The sequence below is a fragment of the Oncorhynchus nerka genome, linkage group LG26 (assembly GCF_034236695.1).
Source record: "Oncorhynchus nerka isolate Pitt River linkage group LG26, Oner_Uvic_2.0, whole genome shotgun sequence".
Classification (NCBI taxonomy): Eukaryota; Metazoa; Chordata; class Actinopteri; order Salmoniformes; family Salmonidae; genus Oncorhynchus; species Oncorhynchus nerka.
In genome coordinates this window covers 28,928,003-28,951,708 of record NC_088421.1, presented here as the reverse complement: position 1 = coordinate 28,951,708, position 23,706 = coordinate 28,928,003, and the positions used below count along the sequence as shown (strand labels likewise).

At 42.2% G+C, this 23,706-nt stretch overlaps 1 gene segment (V, D, J or C); it reads left to right on the top strand.

Moving 5' to 3' along the window:
- Positions 1-418: 418 nt before the first annotated feature.
- Positions 419-23,706, top strand: part of LOC115104380 (immunoglobulin heavy variable 3-74-like) — a gene marked incomplete at its 5' end in the record, with an annotated part of 43,344 nt that continues 20,056 nt past the window's right edge. Inside the window, 3 exon segments of the V gene segment in view lie at positions 419-745; positions 860-1,958; positions 2,071-3,027. Coding sequence covers positions 419-745; positions 860-1,069 — 537 coding nt within the window.

Genomic DNA, 23,706 nt, shown 5'->3' with positions numbered 1-23,706 from the left:
ACTCTCATTGAGTAATAATTTGTACATTAATTCTGAAACTGTCCTTACAACTCCTCCTCAGGTTTGTGATGTAATGGAAATGTATTCTCCATCAATTTACTTGGTAAGATAAATAGATAGAAACAGAAACAGCTGGATTTCTTCTTCATAACAGAGCATCTCAAGATGACCTCATACTAGGTGATCTGTGGGTATATATCAAGCCTATTGTGATTGGTCCTCCCAGTAAGGAGGAGCTCATGCAAAAACATTCTAGTCCTCCATCTTTATTAATGTCTCTGTTGAAAGAAGATTCTGCTGTAGACTCTCAATTACCATTAGAGAACTACACAGATCACTATCTTTCCTACCACAGGAATATTCTTACTGACAGTCTATCTAATAGGTGTTTATACTGTCTATCAAATAAACAAGTTGACATCAGGTTTTAGTTTCAACTTCAACAACATCTCCGCTTTCTATTTCCACAGGTGTTCAGGGTCAGACACTGACTGAGTCTGGACCAGTAGTTAAAAAGCCTGGAGAATCCCACCAACTGACCTGTACAGCCTCTGGGTTCACATTCAGTAGCTACTACATGGCTTGGATCAGACAGGCTCCTGGGAAAGGACTGGAGTGGATTGCTACTAGTTATAGTACTGCTACATATTATTCCCAGTCAGTCCAGGGTAGATTCACCATCTCCAGAGATGCTCCTGGGAAAGGACTGGAGTGGATTGCTACTAGTTATAGTACTACTACATATTAATCCCAGTCATTCCAGGGTAGATTCACCATCTCCAGAGATGCTCCTGGGAAAGGACTGGAGTGGATTGCTACTAGTTATAGTACTACTACATATTAATCCCAGTCATTCCAGGGTAGATTCACCATCTCCAGAGATGCTCCTGGGAAAGGACTGGAGTGGATTGCTACTAGTTATAGTACTGCTACATATTATTCCCAGTCAGTCCAGGGTAGATTCACCATCTCCAGAGATGACTCCAGCAGTAAGCTGTACCTACAGATGAACAGTCTGAAGAGTGAGGACACAGCAGTGTATTACTGTGCTAGAGAGTCACAGTGGTAAAACTAATGGGAGAAGCTGTACAAAAAACATCTGGAATAGAAAGGATGTACTTGCCCATGTGTATGCACAAACATTAGCTGGCCAATGTTCAGATACCGTATCATCACACAGTGACACAGAGATAACACACCTGTTAGATATGTTGGTATAGTGTTGTTGATACAGTACATAAAGATATATGAATGAGTGATGGTACAGAGCGGCATAGGCAAGATGCAGTAGATGGTATCGAGTACAGTATTTACATATGAGATGAGTATGTAAACAAAGTGGCATAGTTTAAAGTGGCTAGTGGTACAGTACATGTATTACATAAAGATGCAATAGATGATATAGAGTACAGTATATACGTATGCATATGAGATGAATAATGTAGGGTATATAAACATTATATTAAGTAGCATTGTTTAAAGTGGCTAGTGATATATTTTACATCAATTCCCATTATTAAAGTGGCTGGAGTTGAGTCAGTGTGTTGGCAGCAGCCACTCAATGTTAGTGGTGGCTGTTTAACAGTCTGATGGCCTTGAGATAGAAGCTGTTTTTCAGTCTCTCGGTCCCAGCTTTGATGCACCTGTACTGACCTCGCCTTCTGGATGATAGCGGGGTGAACAGGCTGTGGCTCGGGTGGTTGTTGTCCTTGATGATCTTTATGGCCTTCCTGTACTATCAGTAATAGTGGTGGAGGTCCTGAAGTGTCTCTTATATACTGTATCTCCCACCATCTCTCCATGTCAATGCAAACCCTCCCTCTGATTCCCTACTTAAACAGTGTCTGTCTGTCCTTAGAGGCCTCTATGAGAACTGGAGCGAAGAGCAGCTCTCACCAGTTCAGCTTCAACACAAACCATGTTACCTGCATCTCTGCTGCTGCTGGCAGCTGTATCCTGTGAGTTTCTCTGTTCATACAAATTGATATTTATTACAACTCTGAATTGATCATTTCTAATTTCTGATGAAAACTGACAATGCTGTGTATTGATGTGTGTTCCTCCTTCCAGGTGTCTGCTGTGATATTGAACTCATCCATTCTGGTCCAGTGGTTAGAAAACGAGGACAGTCTTTCAGCATCTTCTGCAAATTCTCTGGGTTTTGTAAATATTCTTACTGCCCTCGCTGGATATGACAAGCTGAAGGAAAAGCTTTGGAGTATGTTGGTTATACATGTATTAGTAGTACTTCTACTGTAGACTCACTGAAGATCCCTTCTAGTTATGGCAGCTCTAGCAGTACAGTGTTTGTATAATAGGACTCCTTAAATTAAATACAACAGAGATGCTTCACCACATCAAATTTGTAAATGAATACAAGCCCATCATTGGTGGTGCTGGAAATGTATATCTGAGTTGTTTGTCTATTATACTCCTGATATGACTTGATGGTATTCTAATTGATGTCTATCAAACGTTCAATGAACTTATTCATGATCCAACACTTTAATGTTTTAATCATTCACATGATGAAGGTGGCCAGTACCGAACAAGAAGATCTAAGCTCTATAGTATCAACAAGACACATAATTAAGTGTTATGATATAAATACAAATATATGCACCAATATAAAGACTGGGGACAATTCACACTATTGAGTTGTGATACAAAAAATATTAGCAGAGTGTAAAGCTCATTGTATCACAGTCCTGTCTAACATTATCCTCCAGTATAAGTCTTATTACATGGAGAACACACTAGAGTATTTATAGCTTGCACAGTTATTACATATTGTTTCCCTACTGATATTTCCATTAATAATATATATCCTCTCCTTATGCAAATTTCACTGAGCCCCTCTTCCTTTCTCTCCCTCTCCCTCCTCCTTATATAAAAACCTCTGTATTTGAGAGTCCTAGTACGTCCTTCTGAGTCCTGGAGAGTAGAGAAGAGCAGCTCCCACCTGTTGAACTTCAACACAAACCATGTTCCCTGCATCTCTGCTGCTCCTGCTGGCAGCTGTATCCTGTGAGTTCCTGACTGTATTCTGATCAGTATAACCTGTTTTGCTGTGATACTGATGTGACTCCTTGATTGATCTGACCTGTCATTCCTCTCCCTCAGGTGTCCACTGTCAGGTCGTACTCTCACAGGCTGAACAGTCAGTCCAGGGGACCCCTGCAGGATCCCTCAAACTCACATGTGCCTGTAGTGGATTTACTCCAAGCAGCACTAATATGTACTGGATCCGCCAGGCACCTGGAAAAGGACTTGAGTGGATCATTTACTATTATTCTGACAGTGACAAGAGCAATGCCCCAGTAGTACAGGGCCGATTCACTGCATCAAAGGACAGCAGTAATTTCTATCTGCACATGAGCCAGTTGAAGCCAGAGGACTCTGCAGTGTATTACTGTGCTAGAGACTCACTATGGTTAAACTAATGAGAATAGCTGTACAAAAACCATCTGGTAGAGAAAGGAAGGACACACAGACATACGTATAGTATGACCAGTAGACCATGACAAGGGGAAACATGAGGAACAATTCTAATGATGTATCAAATAATAACACAATGATACACCTGTTAAATACATGGTGCTAGTGTTGTTGATACACCAACAGGGGCCCCTCTCTCTCCATATGATTAAAATAAAGACCAGTACTGATGAAGACTCTGCTATTTAAATGTATTACAAGAAAAAAGTATAATATGGATGTTGATTCTAAATAGTTTAGTTTGTCTTAAATATGTTTCATCCACCACAAGTATGAAATAATGCTGTAAATGTAGTGTTTCATATTTACCCCTCCCCCCCATTCAAAAAGATAACAGAGAGGGTCTCTGAGTTATCAGAATGTAAAGGTTGTGTCCAGTAATAGTGGAGATGGTCCTGCAGTGTTTCTAACCCTCTTATACATCCCCTCCCCTTTTATGTCAATCATAACCTGGTTCTCTCTCTACTTAAACTGTATCAGTCTGTCTGTCCTAGTATGTACCTCTGAGTCCTGGAGAGTAGAGCAGCTCCCACCAGTTCAGCTTCAACACAAACCATGTTCCCTGCATCTCTGCTGCTGGCAGCTGCCTCCTGTGAGTCTCTAGGGATTTTGGAGGAAAGACAAAACAAAGAAAATTGCCTGTTGTATAAAACTGGCTGCAACACAACTACAAGACTTGATATAGTTTAAGTGTAACATGTTGCTATTTTGTGTATTTGACATTGTTCATTATTTTCTTTCTCAGGTGTACAGAGTTATTTTTTAACTCACTCAGCCAATCTCTATGACTGTCCAGCCAGGTCAACCACTGACCATCTCCTGTAAGGTCTCATATTCAGTTACTACTGTTACTACATTTTGGATTCGACAGCCTGCTGGGAAAACATTGTAGTGGATTGGATATATAAATAATGCTGGAGACACAGCTTATAAAGATTCACTGAAAAAAAGCATCACATTGTTTTCAAAAGGAGTCTGCAGACTGAAGACACAGCTGTGTATTATTGTGCTCCCCTCCACAGTGATACAAATCAACACCAGACCTGTACAAAAACCCACCTTCTGGGAAGATGATGTGAAGTGACTCATAAACACAGAGATTTAGTTAATTATCAGTTGCAGTTCAATGTTCCTGAAAGTATACTGTACATAGGAAATATGTAAAACAGGTGTATCATCTGTTTCCTTTCATTATGAGCAAAACGTTCACACACTGTATGAAACTCATACTCATCACTGGTGACATACAAGATCATCTATTAACGACCACGAAATTAATATCTGACTACTAATGTAATTAAAAACTGGAGACCACTATCACTTCTGTCTTGTGGTGAAATCATATTGGCAATAGGTTTTGCTAGTATCAAGAGTCATCCCACTGGACACAAACTGTCTGAATCAACGTGGTTTCCACATCACTTCGTTTAAAACAATATTATTTTTTCCATCTGTTGACATTAAACAAGGTGGATACCTGATTGGATTTGCAAGAAGCCATCAATGTAAAGGAATTTCTGCAATGTGTATTTTCTTCCAACTTTTAACCAAAATCCCAAAACGGTGTTATTTTTGTTTGTGTTTGAATTCACGTTAGATGACAACTGAATCTAATGTTAATCAAAACGAGACATTATTAAACTGACATCTGTGCCCAGTGGTTAACTATTACTCATCAGTAACAATCTAGCTTAGTACAATAGAAAATGAATATAAAAATATGGCAGAGTTGTCAAAGAAAGGTTTTGATATAGTTATGAAAGAAAGGTTTACTGCTATTCCCATTCCTCCCACACCTGCCTCTTCTCCCTATACAGATTGTACCACACTCCTCTCTTCCTCTCTTTCTCCCCACCTCTCCCTTATATAAACAATCTCTGTGTGTGTCCCTCTGAGTCCCGAGTTCCCATCAGTTCAGCTTCAAAATGAACCGTGTTCCCTGCATGTCTGCTGCTGCTGCATCTTGTGAGTCTCTCTGGATTTGGGAGGAACTCGACACATTTTTGGATTGGCAGAAATATAAACAATTCTAATGTATCTTTAAGGTTGTTTGTGAACAATGTTAATATATTTGTGTGTTTTATCCATACAGGTATTTACTGTGATATCACACTAACACAGCCTGGTTCAATTGTTGTAAGTCCAGGAGAATCCTTTTGTAAGGTTCTGTATTTATTTTCTTAGTCAACCTTGTGTTCTTGAACGTAACCCTGTTTCTTTGTGTTCTTGAACATAGCCTTGTTTCTTTGTGTTCTTGAACGTAGCCCTGTCTATCATTTTTGTTCATTGATTTCACCTGTGTTAGTTACTCACCTGGTCTCATCAGCATCTTATTTAGTTCAGTTCATTCTGTTTGTACCTTTGTGAGGTATTGTTCATTTTGACTCTACTAATCCTTTTCCTGGCTCGTTTGTAAAAAAAACAGTTATAGCCTTCAGTCCTAGTTTTGATTCACCTTCCTGTTTGCCTTCCTGTGTATGACCATTGCTTGCCTGTGACCACGATTCCTGCCTTCTGCGAAGGCGAAATAAACACCTGCTGCGCTCTGTGCGTTAATCCCCTTTTTCTCCCTGAGTATTCATTACACCTTTACCATCTCCTCTAAGACCTATGGTTATACTCTTGCTAGCTATTGTACTACTGGATATGACATGGAGTGGATTGGTTATGGGGTTTGCGGAACTGGCAGTGGGAGCACCAGCATAATAGACCCACTTAAGAGCAAAATCGGCTACGCAATTGACACTTCCAGTAGCACAGTGTTTCCACAAGGGAAGCACTTTCAGACTGAAGACACAGCTGTGCATTACTGTGCTCTCAATTCCCACAATGATACAAACCATGGCCAGAGCTGTACAAACCCATTATCTGGGGACACATGGAACATGAAGAGCAGAGATGTGACCTTTAGTTCCAATTTCACACTCTAGGAGGCACTTATGGATTTCCCTTGCATTGAAAAGCTTTCCACAATGTTATTTAATAAAGATATTCTTCAAGGGTTGATTCAGAGAACATGGTTTCTCTCTGGTACATTTCAGTGACAGATGGTAAAGAAACATTGATCCACTTTCATAATGATCTAATCAGCAATTTGACATTGCATCCCTTCCACACATCGTTGTTGTAAGAGAGAGTGTTTTTCAACTTACCCAGTAAAATAAAGATACATAAAAAATATCAAAGGTGAACTATGGGTGTATATCAAAGCCTCTTGTGATTGGTCCTCCCAGTAAGGAGGAGCTCATGCAAATACTCTAGTCCTGCCTCTTTATTAATGTCTCTGTTGAAGGTTGTTTCTACTGAGGACGGTCTAAACTACCTTTAGAGAACAACACAGATCACCATGTTTCCTACCACAGGAATACTTTTACTGACAGTCTATCTAACAGGTGAGGAAATGCAGCCTAATTATAAGCGTATCACGGAAATAAATCGACACATTAGCATTTAGCTTCAAAACCCTCTTCAACATTCTATGTATTTCAACAGGTGTTCAGGGTCAGACACTGACTGAGTCTGGACCAGTGGTTAAAAATCCTGGAGAATCATACAAACTGACCTGTACAGCCTCTGGGTTTACATTCAGTAGCTATGGGATGAACTGGATCAGACAGGCTCCTGGGAAAGGACTGGAGTGGATTGCTTATAGTTATAGTACTACTGCTGACTACTCCCAGTCATTTCAGGGTAGATTCACCATCTCCAGAGATGACTCCAGCAGTAAGCTATACCTACAGATGAACAGTCTGAGGAGTGAGGACACAGCAGTGTATTACTGTGCCCGGTACACACAGTGAGAGAGAGTGTTGAGAGAGCTGTACAAAAACCACTTCCCCATGGAACACAGACAACCAAATGTATTTATGATGAATGGTTTAATAGCACGAGCTCAGCCATACTTTAAACACATACATACATACATACATACATACATACATACATACATACATACATACATACATACATACATACATACATACATACATACATACATACATACATACATACATACATACATACATACATACATACATACATACATACATACATACATACATACATACACACGTACGTACATACATACATACATACATACATACATACATACATACATACATACATACATACATACATCAAATCAAATTTTATTTGTCACATACACATGGTTAGCAGTCGTTAGTGCGAGTGTAGCGAAATGCTTGTGCTTCTAGTTCCGACAATGCAGTAATAACCAACAAGTAATCTAGCTAACAATTCCAAAACTACTACCTTATAGACACAAGTGTAAGGGGATAAAGAATATGTACATAAAGATATATGAATGAGTGATGGTACAGAGCGGCATAGGCAAGATACAGTAGATGGTATTGAGTGCAGTATATACATATGAGATGAGTATGTAAACAAAGTGGCATAGTTAAAGTGGCTAGTGATACATGTATTACATAAGGATGTAGTAGATGATATAGAGTACAGTATATACGTATACATATGAGATGAATAATGTAGGGTATGTAAACATTATATTAAGTAGCATTGTTTAAAGTGGCTAGTGATATATTTTACATCATTTCCCATCAATTCCCATTATTAAAGTGGCTGGAGTTGAGTCAGTGTCAGTGTGTTGGCAGCAGCCACTCAATTGGTGGCTGTTTAACAGTCTGATGGCCTTGAGATAGAAGCTGTTTTTCAGTCTCTCGGTCCCAGCTTTGATGCACCTGTACTGACCTCGCCTTCTGGATGATAGCGGGGTGAACAGGCAGTGGCTCGGGTGGTTGTTGTCCTTGATGATCTTTATGGCCTTCCTGTGACATCGGGTGGTGTAGGTGTCCTGGAGGGCAGGTAGTTTGCCCCCGGTGATGCGTTGTGCAGACCTCACTACCCTCTGGAGAGCCGTATGGTTGTGGGCGGAGCAATTGCCGTACCAGGCGGTGAGCCCGACAGGATGCTCTCGATTGTGCATCTGTAGAAGTTTGTGAGTGCTTTTGGTGACAAGCCAAATTTCTTCAGCCTCCTGAGGTTGAAGAGGCGCTGCTGCGCCTTCTTCACGATGCTGTCTGTGTGGGTGGACCAATTCAGTTTGTCTGTGATGTGTACGCCGAGGAACTTAAAACTTACTACCCTCTCCACTACTGTTCCATCGATGTGGATAGGGGGGTGTCGCCTCTGCTGTTTCCTGAAGTCCACAATCATCTCCTTAGTTTTGTTGACGTTGAATGTGAGGTTATTTTCCTGACACCACACTCCGAGGGCCCTCACCTCCTCCCTGTAGGCCGTCTCGTCGTTGTTGGTAATCAAGCCTACCACTGTTGTGTCGTCCGCAAACTTGATGATTGAGTTGGAGGCGTGAGTGGCCACGCAGTTGTGGGTGAACAGGGAGTACAGGAGAGGGCTCAGAACGCACCCTTGTGGGGCCTCAGTGTTGAGGATCAGCGGGGTGGAGATGTTGTTGCCTACCCTCACCACCTGGGGGCGGCCCGTCAGGAAGTCCAGTACCCAGTTGCACAGGGCGTGGTCGAGACCCAGGGTCTCCAGCTTGATGACGAGCTTGGAGGGCACTATGGTGTTAAATGCCGAGCTGTAGTCGATGAACAGCATTCTCACATAGGTATTCCTCTTGTCCAGATGGGTTAGGGCAGTGTGCAGTGTGGTTGAGATTGCATCGTCTGTGGACCTATTTGGGCGGTAAGCAAATTGGAGTGGGTCTAGGGTGTCAGGTAGGGTGGAGGTGATATGGTCCTTGACTAGTCTCTCAAAGCACTTCATGATGACGGAAGTGAGTGCTACGGGGCGGTATTCGTTTAGCTCAGTTACCTTAGCTTTCTTGGGAACAGGAACAATGGTGGCCCTCTTGAAGCATGTGGGAACAACAGACTGGGATAGGCATTGATTGAATATGTCCGTAAACACACCAGCCAGCTGGTCTGCGCATGCTCTGAGGGCGCGGCTGGAGATGCCGTCTGGGCCTGCAGCCCATACATACATACATACATACATACATACATGCATACATACATACATACCGTATATCATTGATAAATATAATGGTTAGGTGGGTACTTATATTTGTCATGCAGTATTGGAAATGTTTTTTCCCTTCATATTCCATTCCCCCTGAGAGCCTCAGAGAGTGGGGACACGGACAGGATTACCAATAAAAAGCACCCATGTCATTTGAGTCCCATAAAGAATGTTTAACCATTCTAAGGAGTTACTACATATCATATCAGTTTCATCCCCAATAAGTCTAGTGTTAAAAACTGACACGTTATCACATAATATCCCCCCATTTTGCGTTGATATTCCCAGTCCTTGTATACCTGACTGTCTTCGCTCTATATGTGTGTCATAATACGTCCCTATAAAACCTCTCTGTATCTGAGAGTCCTCGTGCTTCCCTCTGTGTCCTGGGGAGTAGTGAAGAGCAGCTCCCACCAGTTCAGCTTCAACACAAATCATGTTCTCTGCATCTCTGCTGCTGCTTTCTCCTGTGAGTCTCTCTGGATTTGGGGGAAAGATAGAACAATAAGCGATGGCTTTGGTTTTGTTAAAACTTTAATATGATTTTATTTGTAGTGAGTTACATTTTAAATTCTTTGTCCATAAGTATTTACTATGAAGAACTCACTCAGTCAGCCTCTATGAGTGTCTAACCAGGTCAACCACTGACCATCTCCTGTAAGGTCTCACATATGGAATAAACATATAGTTACTTGTGTCATAATTATTAAGCTTTAAGTCACACAGAAACGGCATATTTTCCATCATTTTGGTCAAACTGTATAAGAAGTAAGTATTAATGCATCCATTCCATAGTCTAAGGGTTTATGTTTGATAATCCATTCTGTTCCACACTGATCCTGCTCTGCTTTTCTCAGTTGTGTCTGTTTCTCTCACACACCCCACCCCTCTCTCTTCCCCTCTGTGACCCTCACAGCTGTGTGGCACCATGCTTGGTGAACTCCAGTCTGTCACCTGGGTGTTTCAGGGTCCCAGTTTAGCATCTCTGATGATTCAGATAGACAGTTAAAGCAGTTAAGTAGCTCAGGGACTGTAGGGACTGTTCCTATACACTTTCATGATCTAATTCTCACTACCTTGTTTCAGCTGAGGAGGAACTGCCTTTTTGCATTAGCCAGCTGGTGGCTGGTAACCATACAATGTTTCAACCATATGAACACAATTTGCATTTGGTTTGAATAAATGGTGAGATGGATCAAAGAATCAATCAATTCAATCACCATTAAATATATATTATAGACCTTGTTAGCAGTTGTATTCATTACATGATTTAATATTTTCAGTCATTCACTGCTACTCATCACACACAATGTTATTGACAGACCATATTCATGGTTTGTGTTTGTAATAGATATAACACACTTTTCAAGAATTGCATTGAACAATGTGGTTTCTCAAAGCTGTCCTGGGAAATTCCCCCTAAATACTTTAGTATGTCTTGGAGAGAATATGTTCAAGAATGCATTTTTATTTGTCGTGTCTATCAAAATGAGCATTGGGCACAGTAGAGGACTGGCCACCCCACATAGCCTGGTTCCTCTCTAGGTTTCTTCCTAGGTTTTGGCCTTTCTAGGGAGTTTTTCCTAGCCACCGTGCTTTTACACCTGCATTGTTTGCTGTTTGGGGTTTTAGGCTGGGTTTCTGTACAGCACTTTGAGATATCAGCTGATGTACGAAGGGCTATATAAATAAATTTGATTTGATTTGATTTGAGTAGTTCAAAGCTACCCAAGCATGACTTCTGCCCCAGTATGCACCTGCACTCTGGTAAAGGCATTTCCCTGAAATAGCATCTTGATTAACCCTAAAAAGGACCAATGTATAACTGTAAAAGTGCAGTAACACGTTTAAAAACAACACACAACAGTGATGTATTGCAGATGTGGGAGAAAATGTCAAATTATTAATTGAAAAAGTCATTGAGTGAAGTTTAGCCATCTAAGTGAAGTAGTTTGGTGAAAGTTGTTGACCATGTGACTTTGAAACAATGAGAATACATTTTAGGGTACATTACTTGTTGTTCGTTATTGTTTTTTAAAATATATTTTTTTGTGCTGTTGTAATATGATTTGATATCAACTATTTCATGACTCTTCTTAATACATGAAACATAATGTTCGAATTTATTAATTTTTTTACCTTTATTTAATCAGGCAAGTCAGTTAAGAACAAATTCTTATTTTCAATGACGGCCTATGAGCAGTGGGTTAACTGCCTGTTCAAAGGAAGAACGACAGATTTGTACCTTGTCAGCTCGGGGGTTTGAACTTGCAACCTTCCGCATCAGTACAGCAGAGTCAACAGAGGGCAGTAGAGCATCAGTACAGCAGACTACAAACTGCACACATTCCACTGAGAACCAAATCAACCAGTAAACCATAAACTGAACTGCTGTTAACATGAGCATTGTCCTACAGGCAAAAGTAGAGAGTTAGAAACATTGATGAAAGTGTCACTCCACAATACATACTGGTACATTCATTGACAATACAAAATGCAGAACCACATTATGGACCACTCAGAGTTTTGAGACATTGTAGGCAATCATATGCAAACATAGTACAGTATGTAATTTGGTATGAGCTATAATACATTATGAAACTGGTTGTTTGGATCCTGAATGCTGATTGTACGAGCAGCGTTCCAAGCTGTGCTGTGTTGGCCGTCACAGACATACCAATGCCCATCTGAAAATGTTCTATCTGAAAATGATCACTGCACCTCCCATAACAATATCATGTTCATGTTGCTGTCCAAATCATCTCTTATATTTATCTCACCTCGCACTTTATTTTGCATTGCTTCTAGCCCAGCATTTAGTTTGTTATAGTGGGGGTTACAATAAGCCTTGCTGTCTGCCTATCAGACCTCAGAAGATTTGTTTCACTTTTGAAATTTAAATTCCCCTGTAGAGAGAAAGGTCACGTCCCCCTTTCAGATGTTGCATACATCAACCAATGGTTGCGTGCCACGTCATCGGCTGTGTCATCGACTGACAGATTTCCAAAGAGATCCTATTAAATGACTAATTCCTAATTCTATTCAGATTTCTATAACATACAATGTGGTTAGCTGATAGGTAAAATACCTATCAGGGCGTTGTAAGATTTGAAAAGCATCAGCAACACCTAATGCTTTGGGTCGAACAACGCCAAATACCTGTCACTGTACTGAGCACATAACACGTCCTCTTGTGCTTTATATCTTAATTACATCATCTATATACATGTATACATAAACAAAAAAAAGTACAGGCCATGTGAGGTGTTGAATCTCATTAAGCTCTGTTCATTCATGACAGAAAGCATAATCGTAAAATGGCCTCCTTGTTTAATTATAGATTTTGCTTAACTGCCCCATTGGAAACCGGTCCTGTGAATACTAATGTACTGTTTTTGTCACCCATGACCTTTACGTATTGTTCTTAACTGACTTGCCTATAAAGGTTAAAAAAAAATATATATATATATATATATATATATGCTATATGAGTCCACAATTAAATGAAATCATGAAGGTTATCAACATTTTGAAAATCATCATGTTCCCCACTGTTCCTCCAGTCATTGAGTCAGTTGCATATGTGTGTGATGAGTAGGCCCTGGAGGTTTTTCTGACTAAGTGAACTGACCAACTTTTTTCTGGTCAGGTCATGTGATAAAGGACAACTCCTGGCCCTAATTATGAGCCATAAATTGACCTCTGACCTCAGAGTCATCAGTCCCTCCCCCATGACATCATGATGTAAATCCAGATCCCTCAGAGTTCATATATACTTATATTCTGCTGCTGTCTTGTTGTCTTGTGTGAAGCAGCTGAGTTCTTACCTCCACCCTCAGTATGACGGGAAAACTCTACCTTCTGCTGCTCTCTCTCTGTCTGACCTGTGAGTTCTGCTTGGTTTTACTCCTTATCAACTGTTCTTAATGAGGAATGACTGAACATTAACGTTAGTTTGTTATAACCTCAATTTCTTTACCTTCCTCTTCTACTGTATCTTTAACTTTCCATCAGCTTTAAATGGTCAGAGTTTGGAGTCCATTCCCTCTGGTCCAGTCCTGAAAAAGCCTGGAGATACTCTCAGCCTCTCCTGTAAGGGATCTGGCTTTACATTTAGTAACCATGGCATGCACTGGATACGACAACCTGCAGGAAAAGCACTGGACTGGATGGGATTAATCTACTATGATGCCAGCAAAACGATCTATTCAAAAAATATTGAAGGACGTATAGAAGTCACCAGAGATAATTCTAACAGCATGGTGTATCTGAAGCTCTCTGGTCTGAGAGCAGAGGACTCTGCTGTGTATTACTGTGCAAGAGAGACACAGTGGTGTGAGTGAGTGGAGGATCTGTACAAAAACCCCTCAGAGAATCTAACTGGCAGCAGAGTCAACAGAGGGCAGTAGAGCATCAGTACAATAAATCAAATCAAATTTTATTTGTCACATACACATGGTTAGCAGATGTTAATGCGAGTGTAGCGAAATGCTTGTGCTTCTAGTTCCGACAATGCAGTAATAACCAACAAGTAATCTAGCTAACAATTCTAAAACTACTACCTTATAGACACAAGTGTAAGGGGATAAAGAATATGTACATAAAGATATATGAATGAGTGATGGTACAGAGCGGCATAGGCAAGATACAGTAGATGGTATTGAGTACAGTATATACATATGAGATGAGTATGTAAACAAAGTGGCATAGTTAAAGTGGCTAGTGATACATGTATTACATAAAGATGCAGTAGATGATATAGAGTACAGTATATACGTATACATATGAGATGAATAATGTAGGGTATGTAAACATTATATTAAGTAGCATTGTTTAAAGTGGCTAGTGATATATTTTACATAAATTCCCATCAATTCCCATTATTAAAGTGGCTGGAGTTGAGTCAGTGTGTTGGCAGCAGCCACTCAATGTTAGTGATGGCTGTTTAACAGTCTGATGGCCTTGAGATAGAAGCTGTTTTTCAGTCTCTCGGTCCCAGCTTTGATGCACATGTACTGACCTCGCCTTCTGGAGGATAGCGAGTGAACAGGCAGTGGCTCGGGTGGTTGTTGTCCTTGATGATCTTTATGGCCTTCCTGTGACATCGGGTGGTGTAGGTGTCCTGGAGGGCAGGTAGTTTGCCCCCGGTGATGCGTTCTGCAGACCTCACTACCCTCTGGAGAGCCTTACTGTTGTGGGCGGAGCAGTTGCCGTACCAGGCGGTGATACAGCCCGACAGGATGCTCTTGATTGTGCATCTGTAGAAGTTTGTGAGTGCTTTTGGTGACAAGCCGAATTTCTTCAGCCTCCTGAGGTTGAAGAGGCGCTGCTGCGCCTTCTTCACGATGCTGTCTGTGTGGGTGGACCAATTCAGTTTGTCTGTGATGTGTACGCCGAGGAACTTAAAACTTCCTACCCTCTCCACTACTGTTCCATCGATGTGGATAGGGGGGTGTTCCCTCTGCTGTTTCCTGAAGTCCACAATCATCTCCTTAGTTTTGTTGACGTTGAGTGTGAGGTTATTTTCCTGACACCACACTCCGAGGGCCCTCACCTCCTCCCTGTAGGCCGCCTCGTCGTTGTTGGTAATCAAGCCTACCACTATTGTGTCGTCGAGCTTGGAGGGCACTATGGTGTTAAATGCTGAGCTGTAGTCGATGAACAGCATTCTCACATAGGTATTCCTCTTGTCCAGATGGGTTAGGGCAGTGTGCAGTGTGGTTGAGATTGCATCGTCTGTGGACCTATTTGGGCGGTAAGCAAATTGGAGTGGGTCTAGGGTGTCAGGTAGGGTGGAGGTGATATGGTCCTTGACTAGTCTCTCAAAGCACTTCATGATGACGGAAGTGAGTGCTACGGGGCGGTAGTCGTTTAGCTCAGTTACCTTAGCTTTCTTGGGAACAGGAACAATGGTGGCCCTCTTGAAGCATGTGGGAACAACAGACTGGGATAGGGATTGATTGAATATGTCCGTAAACACACCAGCCAGCTGGTCTGCGCATGCTCTGAGGGCGCGGCTGGGGATGCCGTCTTTCAATATAGTCACATCTACTGAAGTATAATATTCCCCTGAGAGACAAAACAACATAACTGCCTGTACATCAACACAAGGCACATACACTACATGACCTGCAGGGTCATGCTTCCATTCAGCAACAAGAGCATTAGTGTTGTTGGGCCCTGATGTTGGGCGAGAAGTCCTGGCTCGCAGTCGACCTTCCAATTCATCCCAAAGGTGGAGCTGAGGTCCGGGCTCTGTGCAGGCCAGTCAATTTCTTCCACACTGATCTCAACAAACCATTTATGTATGGACCTCGCTTTGTGCATGGGGGCATTGTAATGCTGAAACAGGAAAGGGCCTTCCCCAAACTTTTGCCACAAAGTTGGAAGCACAGAATTGTCTAGAATGCCATTGTATGCTGTAGAGCAGGGGTGTCAAAGTCAAATGGACGGAGGGCCAAATAAAAAAATCAGCTACAAGACGAGGGCCGGACTGTTCGAATGTTCATTGAAAAATTTTTAAATGACGCATATAGTCTAGTGAACCTAATTGAACCTACTGAAAACCTAACAAATATATTACAATATGATCAGATAAATAAAGCAATATTTTCTTATGGCTCTGTCAGTAATCTTTAATTTTCAACAGACACAAAAGACAAATTTCCTTTATATAAATATCCCCATAACATGAACATTAAATGAAAGAAACCGGTATTCAAGGCACCATCAGTAGACTATATTTTCTATTTTAGCAAAAGTGGGCTAAATTTACTTCAAAGAAAAAACAATAATAGCAATTTTCTATCATCCACTCAACTGAAATATTTTTCAAATATAATTGGATTGAAATACAAAAAAATAAAGTGCAAAAATCTATTAATCAAAAACAACACTTTGTTTAAGGAGAAGTAACATGCAGTGAAAACAAATATTAAATTTTAACTTTTAAACTTGAACTGAGTAAAAACTCTAAATATGTGATTGCACAGTAATGTTCACTTGTTTGAGGTTGAGGGTGATACTTGGTGGTGTCCCATCTTTTCCACAAGTTCATCAATGTTCGGGGTAAGGCTCTGAGCTGAAGAAATCCTCAGAATTGAGTGGAGGTGTTCAGCAGTAAGTCGACTTCTGTGTGATGTTTTGTTCAGGTTCATCAAAGAAAACAGTTGTTCACACAGGTATGTGCTGCCAAACATAGACAACGTTTGAGCAGCCTGGATGCGCAGCTGGGGCATTGTGCCGGGAGGAAACGGGCGAACTCCGCAGCACCCACTGCCGCATATTTTGCCCTCAGTGCATCATTGCATTGGAGGTCAATCAACTCCATTTGGAGGTTTGGTGGTGAGCTTTCCACGTCAACAGCAAATGGGTTACCGAGCAGTTCCAACCTGCTTTTTGTGCTTCAAAGTCAGCAAATCGGCGTCGAAAGTCAGCGGCAAGCATACCTATTTTATCAGCCAACTGTGTGCTCGGGAACGCACTGGTAGAGAGCTTCTCTTTCATGGTCTGGCAGCTGGGAAAGTGGCTCAAATTTTCTTTCCGCATCTGCGTCTCCCACAGAGTCAGTTTGGTTTTAAATGCCTTCACTGTACTGTACATATCAGAGATGACACGATCCCGACCCTGCAGCTGCAAGTTTATTGCATTCAGATGACTCGTAATGTCACACAGAAAAGCCATTTCACACAGAAACATTTCGTCTCGGAGTTGTGTTGTGTCTTTCCCTTTGCTGTCCAAGAACAGACAAATCTCCTCACGAAGCTCGAAACATCTTTGAAGCACCTTTCCCTGGCTTAGCCATCGCACCTCTGTGTGATAAGGCAAATCACCATGCTCCGTTTCTAACTCCGTCAGAAATGCCTTGAACTGGCGGTGATTCAAACCTTTGGCTCTGATAAAGTTAACTGTGCGCGTGATGATGCTCATTACATGCTCCATTTTCAAGGCTTTACCGCACAACGCTTCCTGGTGTATGATACAATGATAAGCTGTCAGCTCACCTGTCGCGTTTTCCTCTTGCATCTTTTCCCGTATCTTCGCCACCAGTCCGCTCCTGTGTCCACACATCGCAGGTGCTCCGTCGGTTGTCAAACCCACGAGTTTTTCCCAAGGCAGCTCCATCTCATTTACACATCTTGACACCTCTTCATACAAATCATGCCCCGTAGTTGTGCCATGCATAGGACGTAAAGCCAAAAACTCCTCTGTCACGCTTAGGTTGGAGTCCACTCCGCGGATGAAAATTGACAACTGGGCAATGTCAGAAATGTCGGTGCTCTCATCCACAGCCAAGGAATATGCAATAAAATATTTTCCCTTTTTCACAAGCTGCTCTTTTAGATTGATGGACAACTGGTCTACTCTCTCGGCAATGGTGTTTCTGCTCAGACTCACATTTAAAAAGAGTTGCCTTTTTTCTGGGCAAACTTCGTCACAAACTTTAATCATGCAGTTTTTGATGAAATCCCCCTCCGTAAATGGCCGGGCTGATTTAGCGATCTCTTCTGCCAAAATAAAACTGGCCTTGACAGCAGCCTGGCCTTGTGATTTGGCTTTTTTGAACAGAGCCTGTCGAGATTTGAGGCCTCGTTTTAATTCCTCTGCCTTTTGTAGCCTTTGTTCCATGTCCATATTCTTGTTTTTGTCCGCGTGTTTCGTTTCATAATGTCGTCTCAGATTATACTCTTTCAGTACCGCCACACTTTCTCCACACAGAAGACACACAGGTTTTCCAGCTACCTTCGTGAACATATACTCCGACTCCCACCTTGTTTGAAACCCCCGGTTCTCAGTATCCACCTTCCGTTTTGCCATTTTTGATGGGTATCTGAAAGTTAATTTTACTGTGATGCTGACGACTGATGTGCCAATAAATATTGAAATGAAGCAGCCTACTGCTCGGTGCGTCACCTTTGCATTGTGGGAAATGTAGTATTGGTGCGTGTAAAAGATCTGCGGGCTGCCGGCTTGCTGCGGGCCGGTTCTAATAATAAATCAAGATCATCCCAGGGGCCGTAAAAAACCTTCTTGCGGGCCGGATGTGGCCCGCGGGCCTTGACTCTGACATATGTGCTGTAGAGTTATGATTTCCCTTCACTGGAACTAAGGGGCCTAGCCCGAACCATGAAAAACAGCCCGAGACAATTATTCTTCCTCCACCAAACTTTACAATTGGCACCATGCATTCGGGCAGGTAGCATTCTCCTGGCCTCCGCCAAGACCAGATTCGTCCGTCGGACTGCCAGATTGCGAAGTGTTATTCATCAACCAAAATAACATGTTTCTACTGCTCCAGAGTTCAATGGCAGCGGGCATTGTACCATTCCAGTCGGTGCTTGGCATTGCGCATGGTGATCTTAAGCTCCAGACGGACAGTTCTTGCGCTGACATTGCTTCCAGAGGCAGTTTATAACTAGGTAGTGAATGTTGTAACCGAGGAAAGACGATTTTTACGCGCTAAGCGTTTCAGCAATCGGTGGTCCCATTCTCTGATCTTGTGTGGCCTACCACTTTACGATGTTTTAACAACATCTGTGATTTATTTCAAAAGGTGTTCATAGTCAGACAATGACTGAGTCTGGACCAGTAGTTAAAAAGCCTGGAGAATTCCACCAACTGACCTGACAAGCCTCTGGGTTCACATTCAGTAGCTACTACATGGCTTGGATCAGACAGGCTCCTGGGAAAGGACTGGAGTGGATTGCTACTAGTTATAGTACTGCTACATATTATTCCCAGTCAGTCCAGGGTAGATTCACCATCTCCAGAGATGCTCCTGGGAAAGGACTGGAGTGGATTGCTACTAGTTATAGTACTGCTACATATTATTCCCAGTCAGTCCAGGGTAGATTCACCATCTCCAGAGATGCTCCTGGGAAAGGACTGGAGTGGATTGCTACTAGTTATAGTACTGCTACATATTATTCCCAGTCAGTCCAGGGTAGATTCACCATCTCCAGAGATGCTCCTGGGAAAGGACTGGAGTGGATTGCTACTAGTTATAGTACTGCTACATATTACTCCCAGTCAGTCCAGGGTAGATTCACCATCTCCAGAGATGCTCCTGGGAAAGGACTGGAGTGGATTGCTACTAGTTATAGTACTGCTACATATTATTCCCAGTCAGTCCAGGGTAGATTCACCATCTCCAGAGATGCTTCTGGGAAAGGACTGGAGTGCTACTAGTTATAGTACTGCTACATATTATTCCCAGTCAGTCCAGGGTAGATTCACCATCTCCAGAGATGCTCCTGGGAAAGGACTGGAGTGGATTGCTACTAGTTACATATTACATATTATTCCCAGTCAGTCCAGGGTAGATTCACCATCTCCAGAGATGCTCCTGGGAAAGGACTGGAGTGGATTGCTACTAGTTATAGTACTACTACATATTAATCCCAGTCATTTCAGGGTAGATTCACCATCTCCAGAGATGACTCCAGCAGTAAGCTGTACCTACAGATGAACAGTCTGAAGAGTGAGGACACAGCAGTGTATTACTGTGCTAGAGAGTCACAGTGGTAAAACTAATGGGGGAAGCTGTATAAAAACACTTCCCCATTCAGCACAGACAACCTCATATCTTGTTGATGAATGCTTTAATAGCTAAATGTTCACAAGCACCGCTGTACAGTTGTTTTTACAATAATAACTGATACATACAGAAACCTGTAAGGTCTCTTATTTTGTTACTAACACTTGGGCAGCTTAGATGCGACAACCTGTAGGGAAAACACTGGAGTGGATTGGATATATTAGTAGTGGTGGAAGCACAGCTTATAAAGATTCCCTGAAACACAAGTTCAGCATCACCAGAGACACTTCCACTGGAGACACTGCAGACTCTGTCCTTGTTTTAAAAGGACAGAGTCTGCAGATTGAAGACACAGCTGTGTATTATTGTGCTTGACTCCACAGTGATACAAACCATCACCAGTAGTAAAACTACCTCCTCCCTTGTTCAGTTGAATTTAGAAGTATCTACCAGGAGGGAGAGATCTGAGTCTGAATCTAAAACTTTAAAATAAATATCCCATGATCTAATGACTCTAAAATCATTACAACATACCAATGGGGGCTGCTGGTGGGAGGATGGCTCATAATAATTGGCTGGAACAGAGCAAATGGTATGGCATCAAACACATTGAAACCATGTGTTTGCTGTATTTGATACCATTCCACTCCAGCACTTGAGCTTGTCCTCCCTTGTCCTCCCCAACCTCCTGTTGGTGACACTGGTTTCATGCATGTTAATGCTGTGAGATAAATCAGGTGTTTCTAGGTGGGCTTAAACAAATCTACAGTGAAACAAAAGTGTACACTTTACACACATGTTTATTGACTTTTAAAAAGACCACAGCAACATGACAGATATAGTGGAGATGCAACAAAGTCTGTCAGTTCTCGTGTATCTTCCGAGGCATGCATGGATGTCAACTTTTTTATGACAGTGTTTAGCTTTAAATGGAGTGATTATCCCATATTCATAACCCTTATGAAAAAGCTGGACAGTCTTTTCCAAAATCGGGAACAATTACGGCGCTGGCCGTGGCTATCCTTGAGACATACCCAGGACCTTACATGCCAGACGGATTATCTACCCATGGAGGGAAAATTTACGGAGCTTTGATGGAGCGTGCAAGAATGTCATGGCGTAGGGGGAATTGGAAACGGATGCAGGTCAGGGCTAACCAGGCCCTATATCTGTAAGAAAGGAATAGTAAAAAGGTTTAATTATGACATGCTTTAAACTGTATGTACCGTAATTGCTGGACTATTAAGCGCACCTGAATATAAACCGCACCAACTGATTAAAAAAAATATATGTATTTTGTACATAAATACGCCGCACATGTCTATAAGCCGCAGGTGCCTACCGGTACATTGAAACAAATGAACTTTACACAGCCTTTAAACGAAACACAGCTTGTAACAAAAATAAATAGGCTTTAACGAAATACGGCTTGTAACAAAAATAAATAGGCTTTAACGAAACACGGCTTGTAACAAAAATGAAACAGTAGCCTACCAGTAAAGTCATTGGTCACTATCTTCCTCCTCCTGTGCACTGAAACCACTGAAGTCATCTCCTTCGGTGTCGGAGTTGAATAGCCTCAGAATTGCTTCATCCGATGTTGGATCGTTTTCATTGTCGCTCTCGTCACTTTCATCCGGAGGCAAATTCCCTGCTGAACTGCCCTCAACAACACGCAGCAGTCCAGCCTTTCGAAACCCGTTGATGATAGTGGATTTTTTGACAATGCTCCACGCTGTCAGGACCCACTGGCAGACTTGACCATAAGTGGCTCTTCGCAAGCGACCCGTTTTAGTGAAGGATTTCTCCCCACTTGAGTTTGTCCTCTTGATGGCTTCTTTCACAGAATCTGTTATGTGGGCCCTCATGCTGTCCAACACAAGCAATGCCTTGTTCTTGTGAAAGAATCCTCCCGGTCGCTTGCCGTAACACTCCATATGCCATTCATGCATTAGGCCTTCCGTCATCCATCCTTTCTTGTTGACTTTCATAACAATTCCTCTCTGAATGTTTCTTTTGGCATCGTCATGCGTTTAAAAATCAACATCGGTGGAAGCTTTTCTCCCGATGCCGTGCAGCTCAGAACACAGGTGAAGTGCGTTTTTTCATACCCAGTTGTTTTCAGCGTGACGGATGATTCGCCTTTCCTGTTGACAGTCCGAGTGAGAGGCAGGTCAAATGTCAGAAGAACCTGATCCATATTTACGATGTCGTGCGGGCCGATGGAATGCTCCTCTATCTTTGCATCAGTGAATTTGCGGAAGTTTGAAACTTTTTCCTCGTAGTCGGGAGGGAGCTGCTGACACAGACTCGTCCGTACCCTGATGGACAGGCCCTTACATCTCATAAATCTTAGACACCACGATGGTCCACCTCTAAAATCCTCAAACTTCATTGCGGTGGCGATTGTTTTGGCTTTCAGTCGGATCTGCACAGTTGAAACACCTCGGCCGTCTGCTCTCTGTGTGTTGACCCAGTCTTCAAGCTAATTTTCTAGTTCGGGCCATCTGCTTTTCTTCCCTCTGAAAGCTTTTGTCGTCTTTTTGCACTGAGTCAGTTCCTCACGCTGCTGTTTCCAACGTCTTATCATTGACTCATTAAGGCCAAGCTCCCGTGCAACAGCTCTATTTCTTTTTCCAACAGCCAGATCGATCGCCTTCAACTTGAAAGCTGCATCATATGCATTTCTCCGTGTCTTTGCCATGATGAGGGTGACAAAATGACTACCGTAATCAGAATGATGGGAAGTTTGAGCGCGCTCGATTTACGTCACATTATGTGACGGTGCTCAGTTTTTTGGCGGCATGAATCTTGTGAAAGCGGGAAAAATCCATAAATTAGCTGCGTCATTGTATAAACCGCGAGGTTCAAAGCGTGGGAAAAAAGTAGCGGATTATAGTCCAGCAATTACAGTAGTTAATATTTTGAATGAAATAAAATGGTTTTAAAATTGTATCTCACCCCTTAATGAATGGGAAGCTCTTGTTTTCGCTCTGACCCCGGTCTGTCGGAAGAAAAAGACTTACGGAAAAGCCATGTGAGTGCGTGTGTGTGTTTGTTTCAAAAACAAAAAGGGTATGGGGGTGTGTGTCTCTATAGGGATCGTTTGAAACCAAGGTTTGCACTATCATGCATACTGTTATCTGCCTACCCCCCCATCAAAAAGTGTGTGACGGCGTCTCTTAAAATGGGCACTTTCGATTCATTAACACATAGGTCTTTCAAATCCGAATTTATCTCACCCAGAGGATGTGGGGGGTAAAAAGTCAAACACCAAGAGGATGTGGGGGGTAAAAAGTCAAACACCAAGAGGATGTGGGGGGTAAAAAGTCAAACACCAAGAGGATGTGGGGGTAAAAAGTCAAACACCAAGAGGATGTGGGGGTAAAAAGTCAAACACCAAGAGGATGTGGGGGGGAGGGTAAAAAGTCAAACACCAAGAGGATGTGGGGGGTAAAAAGTCAAACACCCCAGAAAGAATACAGTATGGCGAGATAGCCCCCTTGGGTTTAAAACAATGTTATTTCTAATCAGAGCCCGGTCCCACCACCCCGGTCTATAAACGGGGTGGTGGACACCCCCCAAGCTACTACCCCTGAGGAGGTAGGAAATCAAAAGGCAATACATGCAGACAAAATGTCTCGACA